Genomic DNA, 19577 nt, shown 5'->3' with positions numbered 1-19577 from the left:
TTTTGAGGCTAGACCCTAACTCCAGAGAAGGCGATGGCACCCCACTCCAGTACTCTTGCCTGGAACATCCCATGGACAGAGGAGCTTGGTAGGCTGCGGTCCATCGGGTCGCGAAGAGTCGGACACGACTGAGCGACTTCACTTCACTTTTCACTTTCATGCATTGGAGAAGGAAATGGCAACCCACTCCAGTGTTCTTGCCTGGAGAATCCCAGGGACGGGGGAGCCTGGTGGGCTGCTGTCTGTGGGGTCACACAGAGTCGGACACGACTGAAGTGACTTAGCAGGAGCAGTAGACGCTAACTCATTTTTTGCATTGTACACATATTCTTTGGTAGACTGAATCCACTTTGTGGTTTTATATATTGTTGACTCATCAATCTCTTTTTTAAGCCTGAGGCTACCTACACAGCATTTCAAAATGGCTGTCTTATTGTCCATAAATCCCTACAAGCACTTTTTCTTCTTCCATATATTGTTAATTTTTTTTGGTCACAGCATGCAGCTTGGGGGAATCTTAGTTCCCCAACCAGGGATTGAACCCATGCCCCAGCAGTGAGAGCACCAAGTCCTAACCACTAGACATTAGGGAAGTCCGTTTTCAAATATTCTTTGTATATTCTTTATCAGGTGGCAGCACTACCAGACTTATCTAAACTAAAAATCCGAGAGTTATCCTTGATTCTTTATACTATTTTACTATCTATCATTAATTAATTACTATACCTTTTTGTTAATACCCCCTAAATATTTCTTGAATTCACTCCTTTTCTGCCCCTTTTATCACTGTCCTTGCTTTGATTTTCATCTTCACTCTCCCAGTCTTCTGAAACAGTCCATTTGCCTTCGTCTTCTTTCTTTCCAATCTCTTCTACACTCTAATGGTAACTCTAATCAGAGTTACCATATTAAATACTTGCTTCACACTGCTGCTTCTGGGAAACCTTTCAGTGTTTCTCTGTTGCTTTTAGGGTAATTTCCTGAGTATGTCATAGGCCATCTAAGTTAAATTCACCCATTCCAGTCCATTTTAGTTCACTGATTCCTAGAATGTCAACGTTCACCCTTGCCATCTCTTGTTTGACCACTTCCAGTTTGCCTTGATTCATGGACCTGACATTCCAGGTTCCTATGCAATATTGCTCTTTACAGCATTGGATCTTGCTTCTATCACCAGTCACATCCACAGCTGGGTATTGTTTTTGCTTTGGCTCCATCCCTTCGTTCTTTCTGGAGTTACTTCTCCACTGATCTCCAGTAGCATATTGGGCACCTAATGACCTGGGGAGTTCTCTTTTGGTGGGCAGGAATCCCTCAGAAGAAATGGAGTAGCCATCATGGTCAACAAAAGAGTCCGAAATGCAGTACTTGGATGCAATCTCAAAAATGACTGAGTGATCTCTGTTCGTCTCCAGGGCAAACCATTCGATATCACAGTAATCTAAGTCTATGCCCCAACCAGTAATGCTGAAGAAGCTGAAGTTGAACAGTTTTATGAAGACCTACAAGACCTTTTAGAACTAACACCCAAAAAAGATATCCTTTGCATTATAGGGGGCTAGAATGCAAAAGTAGGAAGTCAAGAAACACCTGGAGTAACAGGCAAATTTGGCCTTGGAATGCGGAGTGAAGCAAGGCAAAGACTAACAAGAGTTTTGCCAAGAAAATGCACTGGTCATAGCAAACACCCTCATCCAACAACGCAAGAGAAGACTCCACACATGGACATCACCAGAGGGTCAACACCGAAATCAGACTGATTATATTCTATGCAGCCAAAGATGGAGAAGCTCTATACAGTCAACAAAAACAAGACTAGGAGCTGACTGTGGCTCAGATCATGAACTCCTTATTACCAAATTCAGACTTAAATTGAAGAAAGTAGGGAAAACCACTAGACCATTCAGGTATGACCTAAATCAAATCCCTTATGATTATACAGTGGAAGTGAGAAATAGATTTAAGGGCCTAGATCTGATAGATAGAGTGCCTGATGAACTATGGAATGAGGTTCGTGACATTGTACAGGAGACAGGGATCAAGACCATCCCCATGGAAAAGAAATGCAAGAAAGCAAAATGGCTGTCTAAGGAAGCCTTACAAATAGCTGTGAAAAGAAGAGAGGCGAAAAGCAAAGGAGAAAAGGAAAGATATAGGCATCTAAATGCAGAGTTCCAAAGAATAGCAAGAAGAGATAAGAAAGCCTTCTTTAGCGATCAATGCAAAGAAATAGAGGAAAACAACAGATTGGGAAAGACTAGAGATCTCTTCAAGAAAATTAGAGACACCAAGGGAACATTTCATGCAAAGCTGGGCTCAATAAAGGACAGAAATGGTCTGGACCTAACAGAAGCAGAAGATATTAAGAAGAGGTGGCAAGAATACACGGAAGAACTGTACAAAAAAGTTCTTCACGACCCAGATAGTCATGATGATGTGAGCACTAATCTAGAGCCAGACATCTTGGAATGTGAAGTCAAGTGGGCCTTAGAAAGCATCACTACGAACAAAGCTAGTGGAGGTGATGGAATTCCAATTAAGCTGTTTCAAATCCTGAAAGATGATGCTGTGAAAGTGCTGCACTCAATATGCCAGCAAATTTAGAAAACTCAGCAGAGGCCACAGGACTGGAAAAAGTCAGTTTTCATTCCAATTCCAAAGAAAGGCAATGCCAAAGAATGCTCAAACTACTGCGCAATTGCACTCATCTCACACGCTAGTAAAGTAATGCTCAAATTCTCCAAGCCAGGCTTCAGCAATACGTGAACCGTGAACTCCCTGATGTTCAAGCTGGTTTTAGAAAAGGCAGAGGAACCAGAGATCAAATTGCCAACATCTGCTGGATCATTGAAAAAGCAAGAGAGTTCCAGGAAAACATCTATTTCTGGTTTATTGACTGTGCCAAAGCCTTCGACTGTGTGGATCACAATGAACTGTGGAGAATTCTGAAAGAGATGGAAATACCAGACCACCTAACCTGCCTCTTGAGAAATCTGTATGCAGGTCAGGAAGCAACAGTTAGAACTGGACATGGAACAACAGACTGGTTCCAAACAGGAAAAGGAGTCCGTCAAGGCTGTATATTGTCACCCTGCTTATTTAATTTCTATGCAGAGTACATCATGAGAAATGCTGGATTGGAAGAAACACAGGCTGGAATCAAGATTGCCGGGAGAAATATCAATAACCTCAGATATGCAGATGACACCACCCTTATGGCAGAAAGTGAAGAGGAGCTAAAAAGCCTCTTGATGAAAGTGAACGAGGAGAGCAAAAACGTTGGCCTAAAGCTCAACATTCAGAAAATGAAGATCATGGCATCCGGTCCGATCACTTCATGGGAAATAGATGGGGAAACAGTGGAAACAATGTCAGACTTTATTTTTTTGGGCTCCAGAATCACTGCAGATGGTGACTGCAGCCATGAAATTAAAAGAAGCTTACTCCTTGGAAGAAAAGTTATGAGCAACCTAGATAGCATATTCAAAAGCAGAGACATTACTTTGCTGACTAAGGTCCGTCTAGTCCAGGCTGTGGTTTTTCCAGTAGTCATGTTTAGATGTGAGAGTTGGACTGTGAAGAAGGCTGAGTGCCGAAGAATTGATGCTTTTGGAGCAGACTCTTGAGAGTCCCTTGGACTGCAAGGAGATCCAACCAGTCCATTCTAAAGGAGATCAGCCCTGGGATTTCTTTGGAAGGACTGATGCTAAAGCTGAAACTCCAGTACTTTGGCCACCTCATGCAAAGAGTTGACTCATTGGAAAAGACTCTGATGCTGAGAGGGATTGGGGGCAGGAGGAGAAAGGGACGACAGAGAATGAGATGGCTGGATGGCATCAAGGACTCGTTGGACGTGAGTCTGACTGAACTCTGGGAGATGGTAATGAACAGGGAGCCCTGGCGTGCTGCGATTCATGGGGTTGCAAAGAGTTAGACACGACTGAGCGACTGAACCTAACTGATGTCATAGGCATCCCACCATAAACTGACCGCTCTCATCTCATCCACTTCTTGCCTCAAATTTCACAGTCCAGTAATACTGAATTTCTTATAAATGTCCTGACATAGCATTGTATTTTTCCTTCTGTTAGTTTGTAGGAGCTGCCTCCTTTGCCAGGAATGCCTTCCCTCTGCCCTTGAAAGGCCAACATCTATACACTGTAGGTGTCATTCTTTCCAAGAAACATCCAGTCACTCTCTTTCGTAACTGGTACTTGCCATTGTTATTGTACTTAAACCACATTACTTTTTGAAGACCGGGCTGGTATTGTGTCTAATCATCTGCATGACCCCTGCATCTAGCATAGTGCCAAATACACAGTGTATCTTCAATAAATATTTTATGGTGTAACTAAAGAGGATATAGAACGAATAACACCAGTGACATTTTAAACTTAACATCTCTGAACTATCTTGAAAGTACACCTTCTAGAGTCATTGGGAGGGTTAATAAGTAAAATTCCAATTTGGCTTTTATCATGAAACGCTCCTTCCTGGCTCCTCCCCCTCTCCCTCGCCACATGCATATCATCCATATGTCTCGTTTGAGAATTTGGAGATTTCTGTAGGTCTCAGTTTATGTCCATTAAGAACGTCAGAGGCCTGTTGCTCCCAAGAGCTATGAAGGTAGTCATACCATCATAGCACAAGTGTCCTGAAGGGTGTGTGCCTGGTGCTGAAGGACATCACTTCCTCAGGGAATGTGAGTTTTGGTTTCTTTGCAAGCAGATTAAATCCTAATGGTTTGTGTTAACATGCTTTAAAAAAAAAAAAAAGACAAATGGGAAGAAAAAAAGGGAGGAAGAGAGAAATGGCTGATTTTCTAAGGAGAAAAATATGTACTTTAAAATTTTAATTTAGACATTTTAAACCCTGTATTTGCATTGTTTCCAGGCCTGTTCTTGGTACATTTCAAAAGAATGATAGAAACCAGGAAGTATATTTTATACTTTCTGTTTGTATCTTCTACTTTCCATTAGACACTCTCAGTACCTTTATGATTTGTGCTTTTCCCCTGCATTCTTGCTGTTGTCGCAGATCCTTCTGTCTTAAGAGGCCCTCTCTTGGGCCACACGGATGCAGTCTGGGGCTTGGCCTACAGTGCAGCACACCAGCGTTTGTTGTCCTGTTCAGCAGATGGCACTCTCCGGTTGTGGAATACAACTGAGGTTGCTCCAGCCCTGAGTGTGTTTAATGATAATCAAGGTACATACCTTTTTCTCCTTTTTCTTACAGAGTCTTTTGTAAAGTGTCTTATTCTAAAAGAAACAAATAGATGATTCTACAGACTCCTACTTTTCTAAATTTAATTTGAAGGGTTTTTTTTTAAGCGATGAAAATATATTTGTTTGAATTTCCAACTTAGTATGTATAATTTTAAAAAGCATATTATTTGGTGAAGTAGCAGGTATTTGTGTTGAATTTTTAAAAATTGAAATAATTTATATATAGTCAGAAACAGGTATTAAAGGATACATTTTCATGAGTTTGACAAATGCATGAAACTTTTTCTTCTATCAAGATAGAGAACATTTCCTTCAGTGCCCAAAAGTGGCTCTGTGTTATTCACAGTCATCTCTTCCCCTCATTCCCAACCAGAGGTACCCACTGTTGTGGTTTCTTTTGTTATAAATTAGTTTTGTCTATTCTAAAACTTCATATAAATGAAATTGTACAATATATACTCTTTTGATATCTGACATCTACTCTTACTGTAGTGTTCTTGTTGCTTATCCATGTGGTAATAAATGTTAATAATTTAATCTTATTGTTTGTAGTAGTTCTTTAAACTGCTGTGTTTATAATTTACCTCTTGATGAACATTTGGCTTGTTTCTAGATTTTTCCTATTATGAACAAAACTCCTATGAACATTTGTATTTTTTTTTAATCACAGGCAGGTAAAGATCTGTAAATAGAATTTTGGGGCTTTAGAAGTAGATTTATGTATTTAACTATTTAACATTATGTGACATTGCCAAACTTTCTTTGAAAGCGGTTGTGCCATGTTGTACCACTGATTGCAATGTGTGAGAATTCCAGGCGCCCTACATCCTTAATTACAAACATTTGTTGTTGATAGTGTAATTAATTTTAGCCATTTTGATGGGTGTGTGCAATAGTATTTCATTGTCTTTTTAAGTTGTATTTCTTTGGTGGCTATTTTGAGCACTTTTTTGGTATACTCATTGTCCATTAATGTATCTTCTTCTGGAAGATACACATTTTTGAACTGTTAGTTTATTTAACTTAGATTTTGAACCAGATTTTAAAAATCAGATTATGATCACATATACATAGAATTTCACTTTTAATATTTATAAATAAGTTCCAGATTTTAACCAAGTTTTACCCTATTCTAAATGATAAATAAAATTGTCTTCTTTATTCATGAGCTGCCATAACTTGTGCCTAGGTTTTGATGAGTTGCCTGCAATTTGATATTTGTATGACTCTACCAATAAATAGCAATTTGAAATTTTACTGCTTGAATTTCATATTTTTAGTGAATTCGAATTCCTAGTAACTCACTAAAGTTAGATGGGCTTTAAAATGAATTCCCGTGATGCCACTCTAAACCTCAGGTTGATTTGAGATGGAGGTAAACTTGTAGTCCATATGTTTTCCATTTATTCCTAAAGGCTTGGATTCAGTAAATACAGTAGCTGAGTGACTGGTGGAAGATGTGGTAAACAGGTAAGGACAGTAAAACAAACTAGGACTAAAAGAGCTGATTCTTACTCTAACATTGAGCTTTGTTTTCTTCTTACACTGCTGCTTGTTTTGCTGTATTTGAAACATATTGTAAAGTATACCCTAACTGACATTCTCTTCTAATATGTTTTGACTCATAGAATTGGGAGTCCCTGCCTCTGTGGATCTGGTGAGCAGTGACCCAAGCCATATGGTTGCATCATTCAGCAAAGGATACACAAGCATCTTTAACATGGAAACACAACAACGCATTCTCACTCTAGAATCCAATCTAGATTCAAGTATGTATACCAATTTTAAGTAGTATGTGTTTGGATCAATTTTTTACTGTTAACAAAATTAGAATTACTAGAGTCAACAGTGACTCTATACAGTGTTCTATACATTCTATAACAGTGTCATTATAAAGTGTTCTGCCTCAAGATCATATAACACAGTTACATGTGAAGGGTATAATGATTTACAGTTGATTTTAAGTCTTTAGGTTAAGTTTACTCACATTTATAACTTTACTTGTTGAAGTAGCATTTGAAGTCAAGTTTAATTTTATACCAAATGTTTACTTTTCAATTCAATTTAAAGAAAATAACATTTATTCTAAATACAGGCATATCTTGGAGTTATTGCAGGTTCAGTTTCAGACCTGTGAAATAAAGTACATACATATCACAATAGAGTTAGTCACACGAAGCTTTTGTTTTTCCAGTGCATATTAAAGTTTATGTTTACACTGTACTAGAGACAAAGTGTGCACATACCTTAATTTAGAAACATTTTGTTGCTGAAAAATGCTATCATCTGAGCCTTCAGTGAGTCACAATCTTTTTGCCTGGGGGGGCTCTCACCACAATGCTCATGGCTGACTGATCAGAGTGGTGGTTGCTGAAGGTTGGTGTCACTGTGGCAGTTTCTTAAATAAGACAGCAGTGAAGTTTGCTGCATCAGTTGACTCTTGCTTTCATGAACAACTTCTCTATAGCATACAAGGATGTTTGATAGCATTCTACTCATAGTAGAACTCCTTTCAAAATGGGAGTAAGTCTTTTCAAACCCTGCCACTGCTTGATCAAAAAGATTTATATAATTGTGTAACCTTTGTTGTCATTCAACAATCTTCACCGCATCCTCCCAAGAATACATTCCTTCCAAAGAAACCACTTTCTTTGATCATCCATAAGAAGCATTTCCTCATCCGTCATGGGTATTCTCATGAGATTGCAGCAATTCAGTCACATCATCAGGCTTCACTTCTAATTCTAGTTCTCTTGCTGTTTCCACCATACCCAAAACTTCCTTCACTGAAGTCTTAACCCTTCATAGTCATCCATGAGGGTTGGAATTAACATTTTTCAGACTCCTGTTCGTCTTGACATTTTGACTGCTTCTCATGAATCACAAATACTTTTAATGGCATCTAGAATGGTAAATCCTATCCAGAAGGTTTTCAATTGACTTTGCTTGGATCCATCAGAGAAATCACTATCTATGGCAGCTGTATCCTCAAGAAATGTATTCCTTAAATAATAAGACTTGAAGGTCAAATCACTCCTTGATCCATGGGCTGTAGAATGAAGGTTTTGTTAGGAGGCATGAAAAAGCATGAATCTTGTATGTCTCTATCAGAGCCCTTGGGTGACATTGTCCATGAACAATAATAGTTTGAAAGGATTCTTCTTTTCTGAGCAGTAGTTCTCAAGAGTAGGCTTAAAATATTCAGTAAACCCTGTTGTAAGCATATATGCTGTCATCCAGGCTTTGTTATTCCCTTTATAAAGCAAAGGCAGAGTTCAGTTCAGTTCAGTCGCTCAGTCGTGTCCAACTCTTTGCAACCCCATGAATCGTAGCACTCCAGGCCTCCCTGTCCATCACCAACTCCCAGAGTTCACTCAGACTCATGTCCATTGAGTCAGTGATGCCATCCAGCCATCTCATCCTCTGTCGTCCCCTTCTCCTGCCCACAATCCCTCCCAGCATCTTCTCATGAGGTGGCCAAAGTACTGGAGTTTCAGCTTTAGCATCATTCCTTCCAAAGAAATCCCAGGGCTGATCTTCTTTAGAATGGACTGGTTGGATCTCCTTGCAGTCCAAGGGACTCTCAAGAGTCTTCTCCAACAGCACAGTTCAAAAGCATCAATTCTTTGGCTCTCAGCTTTCTTCACAGTCCAACTCTCACATCCATACATGACCACTGGAAAAACCATAGCCTTGACTAGAGATTATTATAATTCTTAAGGATCATAGAATTTTCAGAATGTTAAATGAGCATTGTCTTCACCATTAAGTCACCAGCTACATTAACCCCTAATAAGAGAGTTAGCCTGTTGAGGCTTTGAAGCCAGGTATTGACTTCCCTCTAGCTATGAAAGTCCTAGGTAGCAATTTCTTCCAATAGAAGGCTGTTTTGTTTACATTGATGTTATTTAGTGTAGCCTCCTTTATTCATTATCTCAGCTAGATCTGGATAAATTGCTGCAGCTTCCACATCAGCACTTGCTACTTCACTTTGCACTTTTATGTGATAGAGACAGCTTCTTTCCTTAAACTTCATGAACCCACTTCTGCTAGCTTCAAACTTTTCTTCTGCAGCTTTCTCACCTCTTTCAGCCTTTGTAGAATTAAAGAGAGTTAGGACCTTGCTCTAGATTAGGTTTTGGCTTAAGGGAATGTTGTGGCTGGTTTGATCTTTTATCCAGACCACTAAAACTTTCTCCACATTGTTTTGCATTCTTATCATCTATATTTTTACTGGAGTATCATTTTCAGTTTTCTTCAAGAACTTTTTCCTTTGCAGTCAAAACCTGGTTAACTGTTTGGAGCAAGAGACCTAGCTTTCAGCCTTTTTGACATGTCTTCCTCACTAAGCTTAACCATTTCTGGCTTTTGATTTAAAGTGAGAAGTGTGTATAAGTCTTCCTTCATTTGAACACTTGGTCATTGTAGGGTTATTGATTGGTCTAATTTCAATATTTTCGTGCTTCAGAGACTTAGGAAGGCTCCCCTGAGAGGGAGAGAGATGGGGTTTTACAGCTGGTCAGTGGAGCAACCGACCAGTGTTTATCAAGTTTACCATCTTATATGGGTGCAGTTCATAGCACCCCAAAACAATTATATTAGTAACATCAAGGATTAGAAACCACAGATCACTATAACAAATAATAAAAATTTGTTAATAATAATAGATATAAAAGTTTGAAATATTGCAAGAATTACCAAAATGTGACATAGACACAAAGTGAACAAATTTCTATTGAAAAAATGGAACCAATAGACTTGCTAAGTACAGAGTTGCCTCAGACTTTCAATTTGTAAAAAAAAACATGATATTTGCAAAGCACAACAAAATATTTTATACAGTGCCTGTAAAAAATAAATCTATTTTTCATAATGTTATATTTTTAAATTATAGTTTCTATACAATATTATATGTTACAGGTATACAATATAGTGATTCACAATTTTGAAAAGTAATTCTCCATTTATAATTATTCTAAAATATTGGTTGTATTCCTTGTGCTGTATAGTATATCCTTGTAGCTTATTTTATACCTAATAGTTTGTACCTTGTACTTCCCTACCCCTATATTGCCCTTCCCCCTCATAATTTTATCTTTAAAATGAGCTTCTTTTCATAAATGACGCAGTTCAGTACTGATTAGAAAATAGATCAAGTTGTGCTTCTCAGAATCCCAAATCTGAATCTTCTTATTGGATACAGGAAACCAGGAAATAATGACTCAGATTGTGAAGAAGATAATACAGAATCCTTTGGAGTTTTGCCTTTTATAACCATTACTTTCTGCCTTTAGGCTTCAAACAAACAGTAAGTTTAGGCTGCAGTTGATAAAGAAAGCTACATACATGTACAGTGTTTTAATCTGAGAACTAGCTTTAAAAATGATTACCATGGTGAGTGCTCATGTGTGTGAATATGTGTGACTTTGTCTCCTGTCCCTTTTATCTTTTTCTCTCAAAAAATTCCTTCGTTCCATTTTGGCTTTCTTCATTTTCTCTTTCCAATCTGTTGTTCCTTTTTTCTCTTGCTATCCTGTAAGAATTATTTAGGGAGGTAGGTTTGAATGGACCTTTGAACTATTTGGATGTAAAAGAGACAAAAAAGTAAAAATTTAGATTATGGAATAGGAAAATGAATTTTTTCTTTTTCCAATAAATACATTTTAGACTTTCAGTAAATTTAAAATAGTGCTTAGATATATGACCTAGAGCTCCTATAGTAAGATGAAAAACCAGTATGAAATTAAAGCCCATGGACTGCAGCACGCCAGGCCTCCCTGTCCATCACTACTTGCTCAAATTAATGTCCATCAAGTCAATGATGCCATCCAACCATCTCATCCTCTGTTGTCCCCTTCTCCTCCTCCCTCAGTCTTTCCCAGCATCAGGGTCTTCTCCAGTGAATCAGTTCTTCCCATCAGGTGGCCAAAGTATTGGAGCTTCAGCTTCAGTATCAGTCCTTCCAGTGAAGATTCAGGACTGATTTCCTTTAGGATTGACTGGTTTGATCTCCTTGCAGTCCAAGGGACTCACAGGAGCCTTCTCCAACACCACAATTCAAAAGCTTCAGTTCTTCAGCACGCAGCTTTCTTTATGGTCCAACTCTCACACCCATGCATGATTACTGGAAAAACCATAGCTTTGACAAGATGGACCTTTGTTGGCAAAGTAATGTCTCTGCTTTTTAATATGCTGCCTAGGTTCGTCATAGCTTTGCTTCCAAGGAGCAAGCGTCTTTTAATTTCATGGCTGCAGTCACCATCTCCAGTGATTTTGGAGCCCAAGAAAATAAAGTTGCTTACTGTTTGCATTGTTTTCCCATCTATTTGCCGTGAAGTGATGGGATTGGATGCCATGATCTTAGTTTTCTAAATGTTGAGTTTTAAGCCAGCTTTTTCACTCTCCTCTTTCACTTTCATTGAGGGGCTATTTACTTCCTCTTCACTTCCTGCCATAAGGGTGGTGTCATCTGCATATCTGGGGTTATTGATATTTCTCCCGGCAGTCTTGATTCCAGCTTGTGCTTCATCCAGCCCAGCATTTGGCATGACGTACTCTGCATATAAGTTAAATAAGCAGGGTGATAATATACAGCCTTGACATACTCCTTTCCCAATTTCCAACCAGTTCATTGTTCCATGTCCAGTTCTAACTGTTGCTTCTTGACCTGCATACAGATTTCTTTCCTGTATGTCCATCAAGGTGGTGGACTGGTATTCCCATCTCTTTAAAAATTTTCTACACTTTGTTGTGATTCACACAGTCAAAGCCTTTAGTGTAGTTAATAAAGCAGATGTTTTTCTGGAATTCTCTTGCTTTTTCTATGATCCAGCAGATATTGTCAGTTTGATCTCTGGTTCCTCTGGCTTTTCTAAATCCAGCTTGAACATCTGGAAGTTCTTGGTTCATGTACATTTGAAGCCTAGATTGGAGAATTTTGAGCATTACTTTGCTAGCATGTAAGATGAGTGCAATTATGTGATAGTTTGAACATTCTTTGGCATTGCCTTGGAGAAGGAAATGGCAGCCCACTCCAGTGTTCTTGCCTGGAGAATCCCAGGGATGGGGGAGCCTGGTGGGCTGCCGTCCATGGAGTCGCATAGAGTCGGACACGACTGAAGCGACTTAGCAGTTAGCAGTTCTTTGGAATTGGAATGAAACTAGAAGCATTTTCAGAAGAAGACTCCCAAGAATGTTTTGAAAAAAGGCAGCATTAATGGAATAAGTGATAACTCTTTTAGATTATGATGATACGTCCTGACATTTCCTAAATTAACAATTTGATTACTTTAGAGTTATACGAAACAAACTTATTGCTGTCTACTGTGACTACTGTAGTCCCTTAGCTGTTTATGTTTGACTGTATTATTGTATTACGGAATTTAGTAGGTGTTTTTTAAATTAAAGTTCAGACCAAACATGTTGTAAGCTAAAAGTGAATTTTGTATAATTTAGAAGGATGAAAGATGTTTGTTCTTAGAATCGGAATAAATTACCTGCCTTCTTGCCAGTGGTGATTGGGCTTAATTAAGTAGAAGGTAGTTGAAAGAGGTAACTGAGTATTTGTGAATCCATTTCTCAGTCACAAGCTGAATATAAATAAATATTTGGAGGATTGTTTTAGGTTCATTGTTAGAATAATGGCTGGTAGGTCTTTATTTCTAGTGTTCTTTGTATTTGCTGACTTTTACTTATCTGACTTACCATCAAGTGGAGAAACTTCCTTAAAAAGTATTACTAAATAAGAACTTTCTTTGCCTGATTTCTATCATACTCATTTTCTAGATCTCAAAGTAATTGAAGGTCTTCTCAGAAACCTCTCTCTCAAAATATATGGAATGTTTTACTTAAAGTACTTTTGTTGTTGTTGTTGTTATTCTGATAGACCTTACAGAGGATATTGCTCAATGATTTGTTATTTCTGGTGGAAAAAGCATCCATAGAATGAATTTTAAATCTAAATTCTTTGTCTAGGACCATTTAAAATGAGTGTAACCAACCCAGAGTTCATTCCACATGGTCAGGTGACTTTTATTGTGCACATAGATAACAGACTGGGTGGCCACCTGCTGTCAGCATTGGAAAAAAGACTGTTTTCAGCTTTTAAGAGGTCATGTTTCTAGGTACCATATGAAAATCCAGTAGAGTAGACTAATATTGGAGCTATTTTTAACTGAACATAGTTGTATTTTCTGTTGTGAGTATAACTTCATGATACTTATTCTGAGATTTAAAAAATTTTAAGAACACTTTATTTTTGAAGTTTTAAGTTTAAAGAAAAGTTTCAAAAATAGTATAAGAACTTCTGGCTACATTTCACCCAAATTCACTAGTTTTTAACCTTTTGCCATATTAGTTACATTTACTTTGTCATTATCTGTATGTGTGTGTACTTTAAAATTCTGAGCCACTTAAGAGACACTATATCCCTATACCCCTAGGTCCTTTAGTATCTAATTCCTAAGAACAAGGGCATTCTCTGACAGCATATTACATTATCAAAATCAAGGAATTTACAATGACACAATGTTATTGTATAAGTTATTGTTTACACTCAAATTTACTGGTTGCCCCAATTATACTCTGTAAACATCCCTTCTTCTTCCAAGACCCTGATATTAATATAATAATTATTTTAACTTTGATATATCTTAAATTAGTGTTATCTTTATGTAGATTATTCCTTATCAAAAGTATGATAACAAAAATCACTAAACATAAGTTCTTCATAATTGATTTCCATTTGAATAAAGACTTTCAGGAGGAACTTGTGATAGTTTAGGTACCTGTTTTGACAGTTGCCTGATTTGCATGAGGCATCTAGTTTGGGTAGAGTAGGCACTGGAATAGATATTGCCTTGTTACCATGATTTTGGGGGCTATAACAGCTGTTTTCTGGACCTCAGTTCATTCACTAGGTTAAGGACCTAATGACGATTGGCCCGCCCGTCTCAGTGTGCATGTATAATTAAGATCTCTTTGAAAATTATTAAATAGTGTACAAAAAAGTACTGTTAGGATGCTGTTTTCAGATTCCATACGTGGTAGATTATCTATTGATGACCATTTCTATTTTGATGAGAAGGAGAAGACTAAAACGTTAAGAAGCTCCCTTTGTCATGTTTATCTTTAGATAATGACCATATGATAAAGAGCTCTGTGTTTAGACAAAGCTGAGATTTAAATTTGGAAATGATCTGTATGAAATAATGATGGAATTTTCTGAAAGTGGCAAAAGTATCATAGACCACTGTCAAATGAGAGATGCCCATGGCTCTGGGCTCATTTCTCCGTGGCATCCCTACAGACCAGGTGGTGGAAAGGAAATTCTAATTCCCAAGTATTTCTAGATTTGTCAGTAGAGTGTTTCTCAGACGAGTCTCATTTCCTAACATCAGTTACGAACACAGTTGCAGAATGAATGAACTAAAGTCAAATTAAAAGTCCATCGTCTACTTTTCCAGGCTCTTATGTGAATGTTCAGTTCTCTTTTGTGTGAAGAAGTGGTAGCTTTGACAAATTTGTGTTCCTCTTTAATGTTTTCTTTTTAACAGCCAACTCTTCCTGCCAAATAAATAGAGTCATCAGTCACCCCACTCTTCCCATCAGCATCACTGCCCATGAAGACAGGCACATCAAATTCTATGATAACAATACAGGTAAGAATGTATTTAAATTGATTATTATTGAAAAAAAAAATCACAACTGTGATTTTGGTGTCTGTTGGTGGCTTTATGGTTCGGGAGTAGGCACTGAAACACAGATTCTCTCCCAGATCATTTGTTTTTACTTCATCTAACTCTGCAAAGAATCAGTGTTCATGATAGCATATGGGATCATCTTGGTTTATTTAATAGTAAATAGGTGCTATATTTTGGCCCTAGACCAAGGTTATTACTCAGAACATAATGAAAAATTCATTCGGATACCAATAAAATGTTAACATATTGTGGAAAAGTAGAAGCATGTTGGAAGTACGGGCATATATATGATCATTATGTTTTGTTTAAAATTGTTTAATTTTTTAAGATTCTTAGTGTTACAGATGGAAAACCCCTGAGTCATTTGATTTGTTTCTCCATGGACCAATTTTTTTTTTAATTTTATAATACTGATTATTTGGTCCTGATGGATTTGCATGAGGGTATGGAAGCTTTCCCAGTTTTTATTAGGTTATTTTTCACTAGTCTAAAGGAAACACGAAGAGCTGACTGGGAGAAGAACGCACTGTGTAGTAGCCATATTTACTTGAGAATCTGCTGTCGACTGTTGTTCACTTTGTTTAGCTGTGACTGATGAATAAGTTACTGGTTTTAATATCTTTCCATATACTCTTCCCACCAAAATTGTGGCCAGATTTTCTGTCCCTTTGTCGCTGTCGCAGTCTCTGCTTCTCTTTCCACACCTATAATTTGCTTGTAGCTAAAGGATGCAAAGTTAGTGATTAATAGTGTCTGAGTTTTAGTTAATGAACGTGGCCTCAAGGAATATTTGTGTACAAATTACTGACTTCCATATTGTGAAAGCCAAAAATATAATCTGAAAGTTGACGTTCTGTTTCTCATCATCACCATGGCTAGAGCAAGGAGGGAGACATGCATTGTTTTAGCAGTTGGGAAAGTCTTTGATGCAGAGACTACACAGAGAGGGGTAGCTGGTAGAGCCAGTACAGTGTGATAGCTGGCTGGTATTCAGGATGAGAAAAACTATTACTAAAGAGTAACAATCTCTTTTTCCAAAGGCAAACTGATCCACTCGATGGTAGCCCACCTAGAAGCCGTTACAAGTTTAGCAGTTGATCCAAATGGCCTGTACTTAATGTCTGGCAGTAAGTACAGCTTTGAATTATTTATTTATTCTTACAGTTTTCACATTTAATGTAATTTTTCTCTTAATTTCTTTTCTTTTAATATAGGTCATGACTGTTCAATACGTTTATGGAACCTAGAAAGTAAGACGTGTATCCAGGAGTTCACAGCTCATCGGAAAAAGTTTGAAGAATCAATTCATGATGTAGCTTTCCACCCATCCAAATGCTATATAGCCAGTGCTGGGGCGGATGCACTGGCTAAAGTCTTTGTATGACACAATGCATCATCTTCACCTTCTAGCTCTTTATAAGTAATCAACTGCACAAAGGAGGTACAGAAGACCAGGGCAGGAGTCAACCCATCCAGCCCTTTTGTTCTGCTGAAGGAGCACAGAGAACATTTGTTAAAGTATAGTTTTGCAATTCGTACACTGTTTTCTAAAACTAAGGTTTGTTCAGGTTGCTGCAAGCTCAGCTGAATCTGTGAGCCTGAAAACTTTAAAATTTTTCCCCAAACAGGAGCTTTTATTTCTGAGGTTGTTCTAATTCGCTAGGCAGGCCTGAGCGAAGAACAAACATGGGTTTAGCTTGTCCCTATTGAGTAAATAGGGCATATTGTAAGGAATAATTAAAAAGCTTGATTACTGGGAATGAATAAAGGAAGAATGGCAATTTAGACCTAGTTCTCCCCTGAGAAATCTTGTTAAACATATTAGATAGTTAAAACAGTAATCTTTATCACATCTACTGTACCAACCCCTATGTGCACAATGACCAAACAGTGTTAAAATGAGTTTTTAATTTAGCACTCCTTTCAACTGTTCTCATAAAGCACCTGGCAAAACATTTTACTTATTAGAGGGAAGAAAATGCAATAATATGTTAAATATATTATTATTCAGAAATGCTAAACAAATATTTAGTTTGTAAGCAGATTTCTATATTGTATTAACATTTTTGAAAATAGATTTGGTACCATTCTAAAGTTTAGCTATCAAAAATACTCACCATTATGAAGAATAGTTGATATGAGTCTGCTTTTACTAAAGAATTTAACTTATTCAGGTTTAAGATTCTGTTTATTTTTAATGGCAAGCAGGGCATATCTTTATAATGATTTCTGTTAACTTTAAATTTCACTTTATTCGTGTGATATTTATAGTATCAGAGTGATTATTTCATATTGATGAAATCATACCTTTTAGTGATTGAAAAGCTGGAAGTTCCTTGCAAGTACTCACCAGAACCCACATAACCATGCTTCACATGATCTCTGTCTTCTTTGTCTCTGATATTAAAATTATCTGACACCTACCAAAAATAGTTCATAATTATTATGTTTTAATAGTCCAAAGGGTATGGTTAACCTCAGGCAGCTGCCTTTGCAGAATTACTAAATAAAGCAAATGTTTGTGCCCCAGAAGTTCTGTTATTAATATCTCCAAGAAGTAAAACCTCTTGGAAATCTGGATGGAATAGTTTGGTGTATAATATTGGCTAGAGGGTTATCTCTTTCTTTCCCTTGCCCTACCCCACCTCCAGTGTTTCATTGGAATACATAGCATGTTTTAGTGGGCAGTGGTCAATATTGTTTCTGCGGAAAACCATGTCTTGAAGGCCCGTGGTTCTCCAAGCTCAACTTACCAATGACCCACACATATGGTTAGCTCTTGGGATTTACGTGACCCCACTGTCTGGACATGCTATGTAGACCTTATCCCTGCAGCTGTCTCCCCTCTTCCTCATGCACTTTCTTATTTGCCCAATATGGCAGAGACCAATCTGGAAATCAGAAATGTTACTAATTCCCAAATTAATAGGCTCTCAGATGTAATTTCTACATTCCTATGCCCACATATTCCATTATCATAGCAATGGCACTTCTAATACGTACATCTACTCCCTGAAGAAGTATTAACATGATAGTGTGGATATTAATTGACAGTTTTTCTTTAAAATGTCTGCTTATCTGCCTCGAGAATTCTGCAGTATACAGGCAGGTTTTCTTTAAGGATCTTTGTTAAAATTTCCTGGTTGATACACAGATACGCTTTATTTTGACACGGCTACCTTGTCATTTTTTATGTGCTTAACAATGGGCTCAAGGGACTGCTTTGTATATTCAAATGAATTGACCTGGACATGAGCTACCAGGTAAATGTTTATATTCCTGTGCGGGTATAGAATTCCACGTTGTGTTTGGTGAATTCCTTTTTGGCTTCTTCACAAAGTAAATAAATGATGTGACTGACCTAACATTTGTAGAAGGATACTGGAAAATTTCAGTAAGGTGCTCTTAATTGGCATATTTGTGATGGATGACTACAAGCTATTGTTCTACCAATTATTGCTTTAATTACCTTCCAGGGTGTTCAGTGCCTGCTTTACTTCTGTCAACTGGAATTCTCAAAACTAAGACACTCTCTTTACCTGCGTTTTAGGTCTCATGGTTGAAATTTTTCTGTTAGTAAGTGGAAAATAACCATGAGATATGTAGACTGTAGTGCAAATGATGGAACTGTTGAAAGTTCCTTAGAAAGCCAATGCTGTGCTCTTGGAGGTTGTACCCAGAAACAGGGATTTCTTCTCCACTAGCACTGTTAACGATCTCAGCCTAGAAATGAGCCAAAGCTGTCTTCCAACCAGATAGAAGCATGTATATGTGTGTGTGTTTGTCTGACTTTTCCCTCAGCCTATCAAAACTTAAATGAAAATTGACAAAATGAACAAATCCCAGATTTGAACAATGATTGAAATGTTTTCATAGTGCTTTATTTGTAAATATTTTGAATGAAATGTATTGGAAGAGTATGAAAATCAGCAGATGAGGTGGGTCCCTGCCTTATTTTCATATGCTATGGGTACATCCCTGGGAGCTTGCAGCACCCTTCTCGAAACTCAGCTGTCATATGGAGCTCATTTGCTACTCAAACCATAGACAGATGTTTAACATAAGTAATATAATGACCTTCAGTATTTTTCTATTGAACACGTTTAGCAATTTTTGCCATTAAACAGATTAATTAGTTATGCAAAGTATTTAGCTTTTATAATCATTTTAGTTATGACTAAAGGGGGAAATTGAGCTGTATCACTGATAATGAACTTTGTGAGAAATTGTTTATCTGAGTTTCATTCCTTCAGTGTTCTTGCTATAAGTTTCTTTTGGAGATAATGAAGATTTATTTGAAAATGTCTAAAATGTATGTATATTTTATAAATATATATTATATATATTATATTGATATATATAATATATATAGACTATATATATTATATATATATATATATATATAAAACCATAGGTGCATTTTACTGTTTTGTATTTTCATTTTTGGAGATAGTGTCCACAGCAGGTAATGACGAGTATGATGAGTGTTGTGCTGTTTGCTTTTGCAGTATAATATATAGTTCTAAATGTTTACTGTATATATGATATTCATTATAGGCTAGCATGCTTGTTTTAAAGACTGTCATTCTAGTTTATTAAAATCTGAATGTAAGAAAACCTGGCTATTCAAATGTGAATTGAAAAATGTTCC

General features: G+C 37.3%; 1 protein-coding gene across 1 annotated transcript in view; it reads left to right on the top strand.

Moving 5' to 3' along the window:
- The window catches only part of STRN (striatin), a 102730-nt gene extending 86420 nt beyond the window's left edge, over positions 1–16310 (top strand). Inside the window, exons 15-20 of the mRNA XM_052648730.1 lie at positions 5038–5205; positions 6854–6994; positions 9741–9743; positions 14780–14884; positions 15967–16053; positions 16141–16310. Of these exons, the coding sequence (XP_052504690.1) occupies positions 5038–5205; positions 6854–6994; positions 9741–9743; positions 14780–14884; positions 15967–16053; positions 16141–16310 (674 nt within the window). The remainder of the gene's footprint in view (positions 1–5037; positions 5206–6853; positions 6995–9740; positions 9744–14779; positions 14885–15966; positions 16054–16140) is intronic.
- The last annotated feature ends 3267 nt before the right edge of the window (positions 16311–19577 follow it).

This window comes from Budorcas taxicolor, chromosome 11 (assembly GCF_023091745.1).
Source record: "Budorcas taxicolor isolate Tak-1 chromosome 11, Takin1.1, whole genome shotgun sequence".
NCBI lineage: Eukaryota > Metazoa > Chordata > Mammalia > Artiodactyla > Bovidae > Budorcas > Budorcas taxicolor.
The sequence above is the reverse complement of the archived record's forward strand: the minus strand, read 5'-3'. Positions and strand labels throughout refer to the sequence as shown.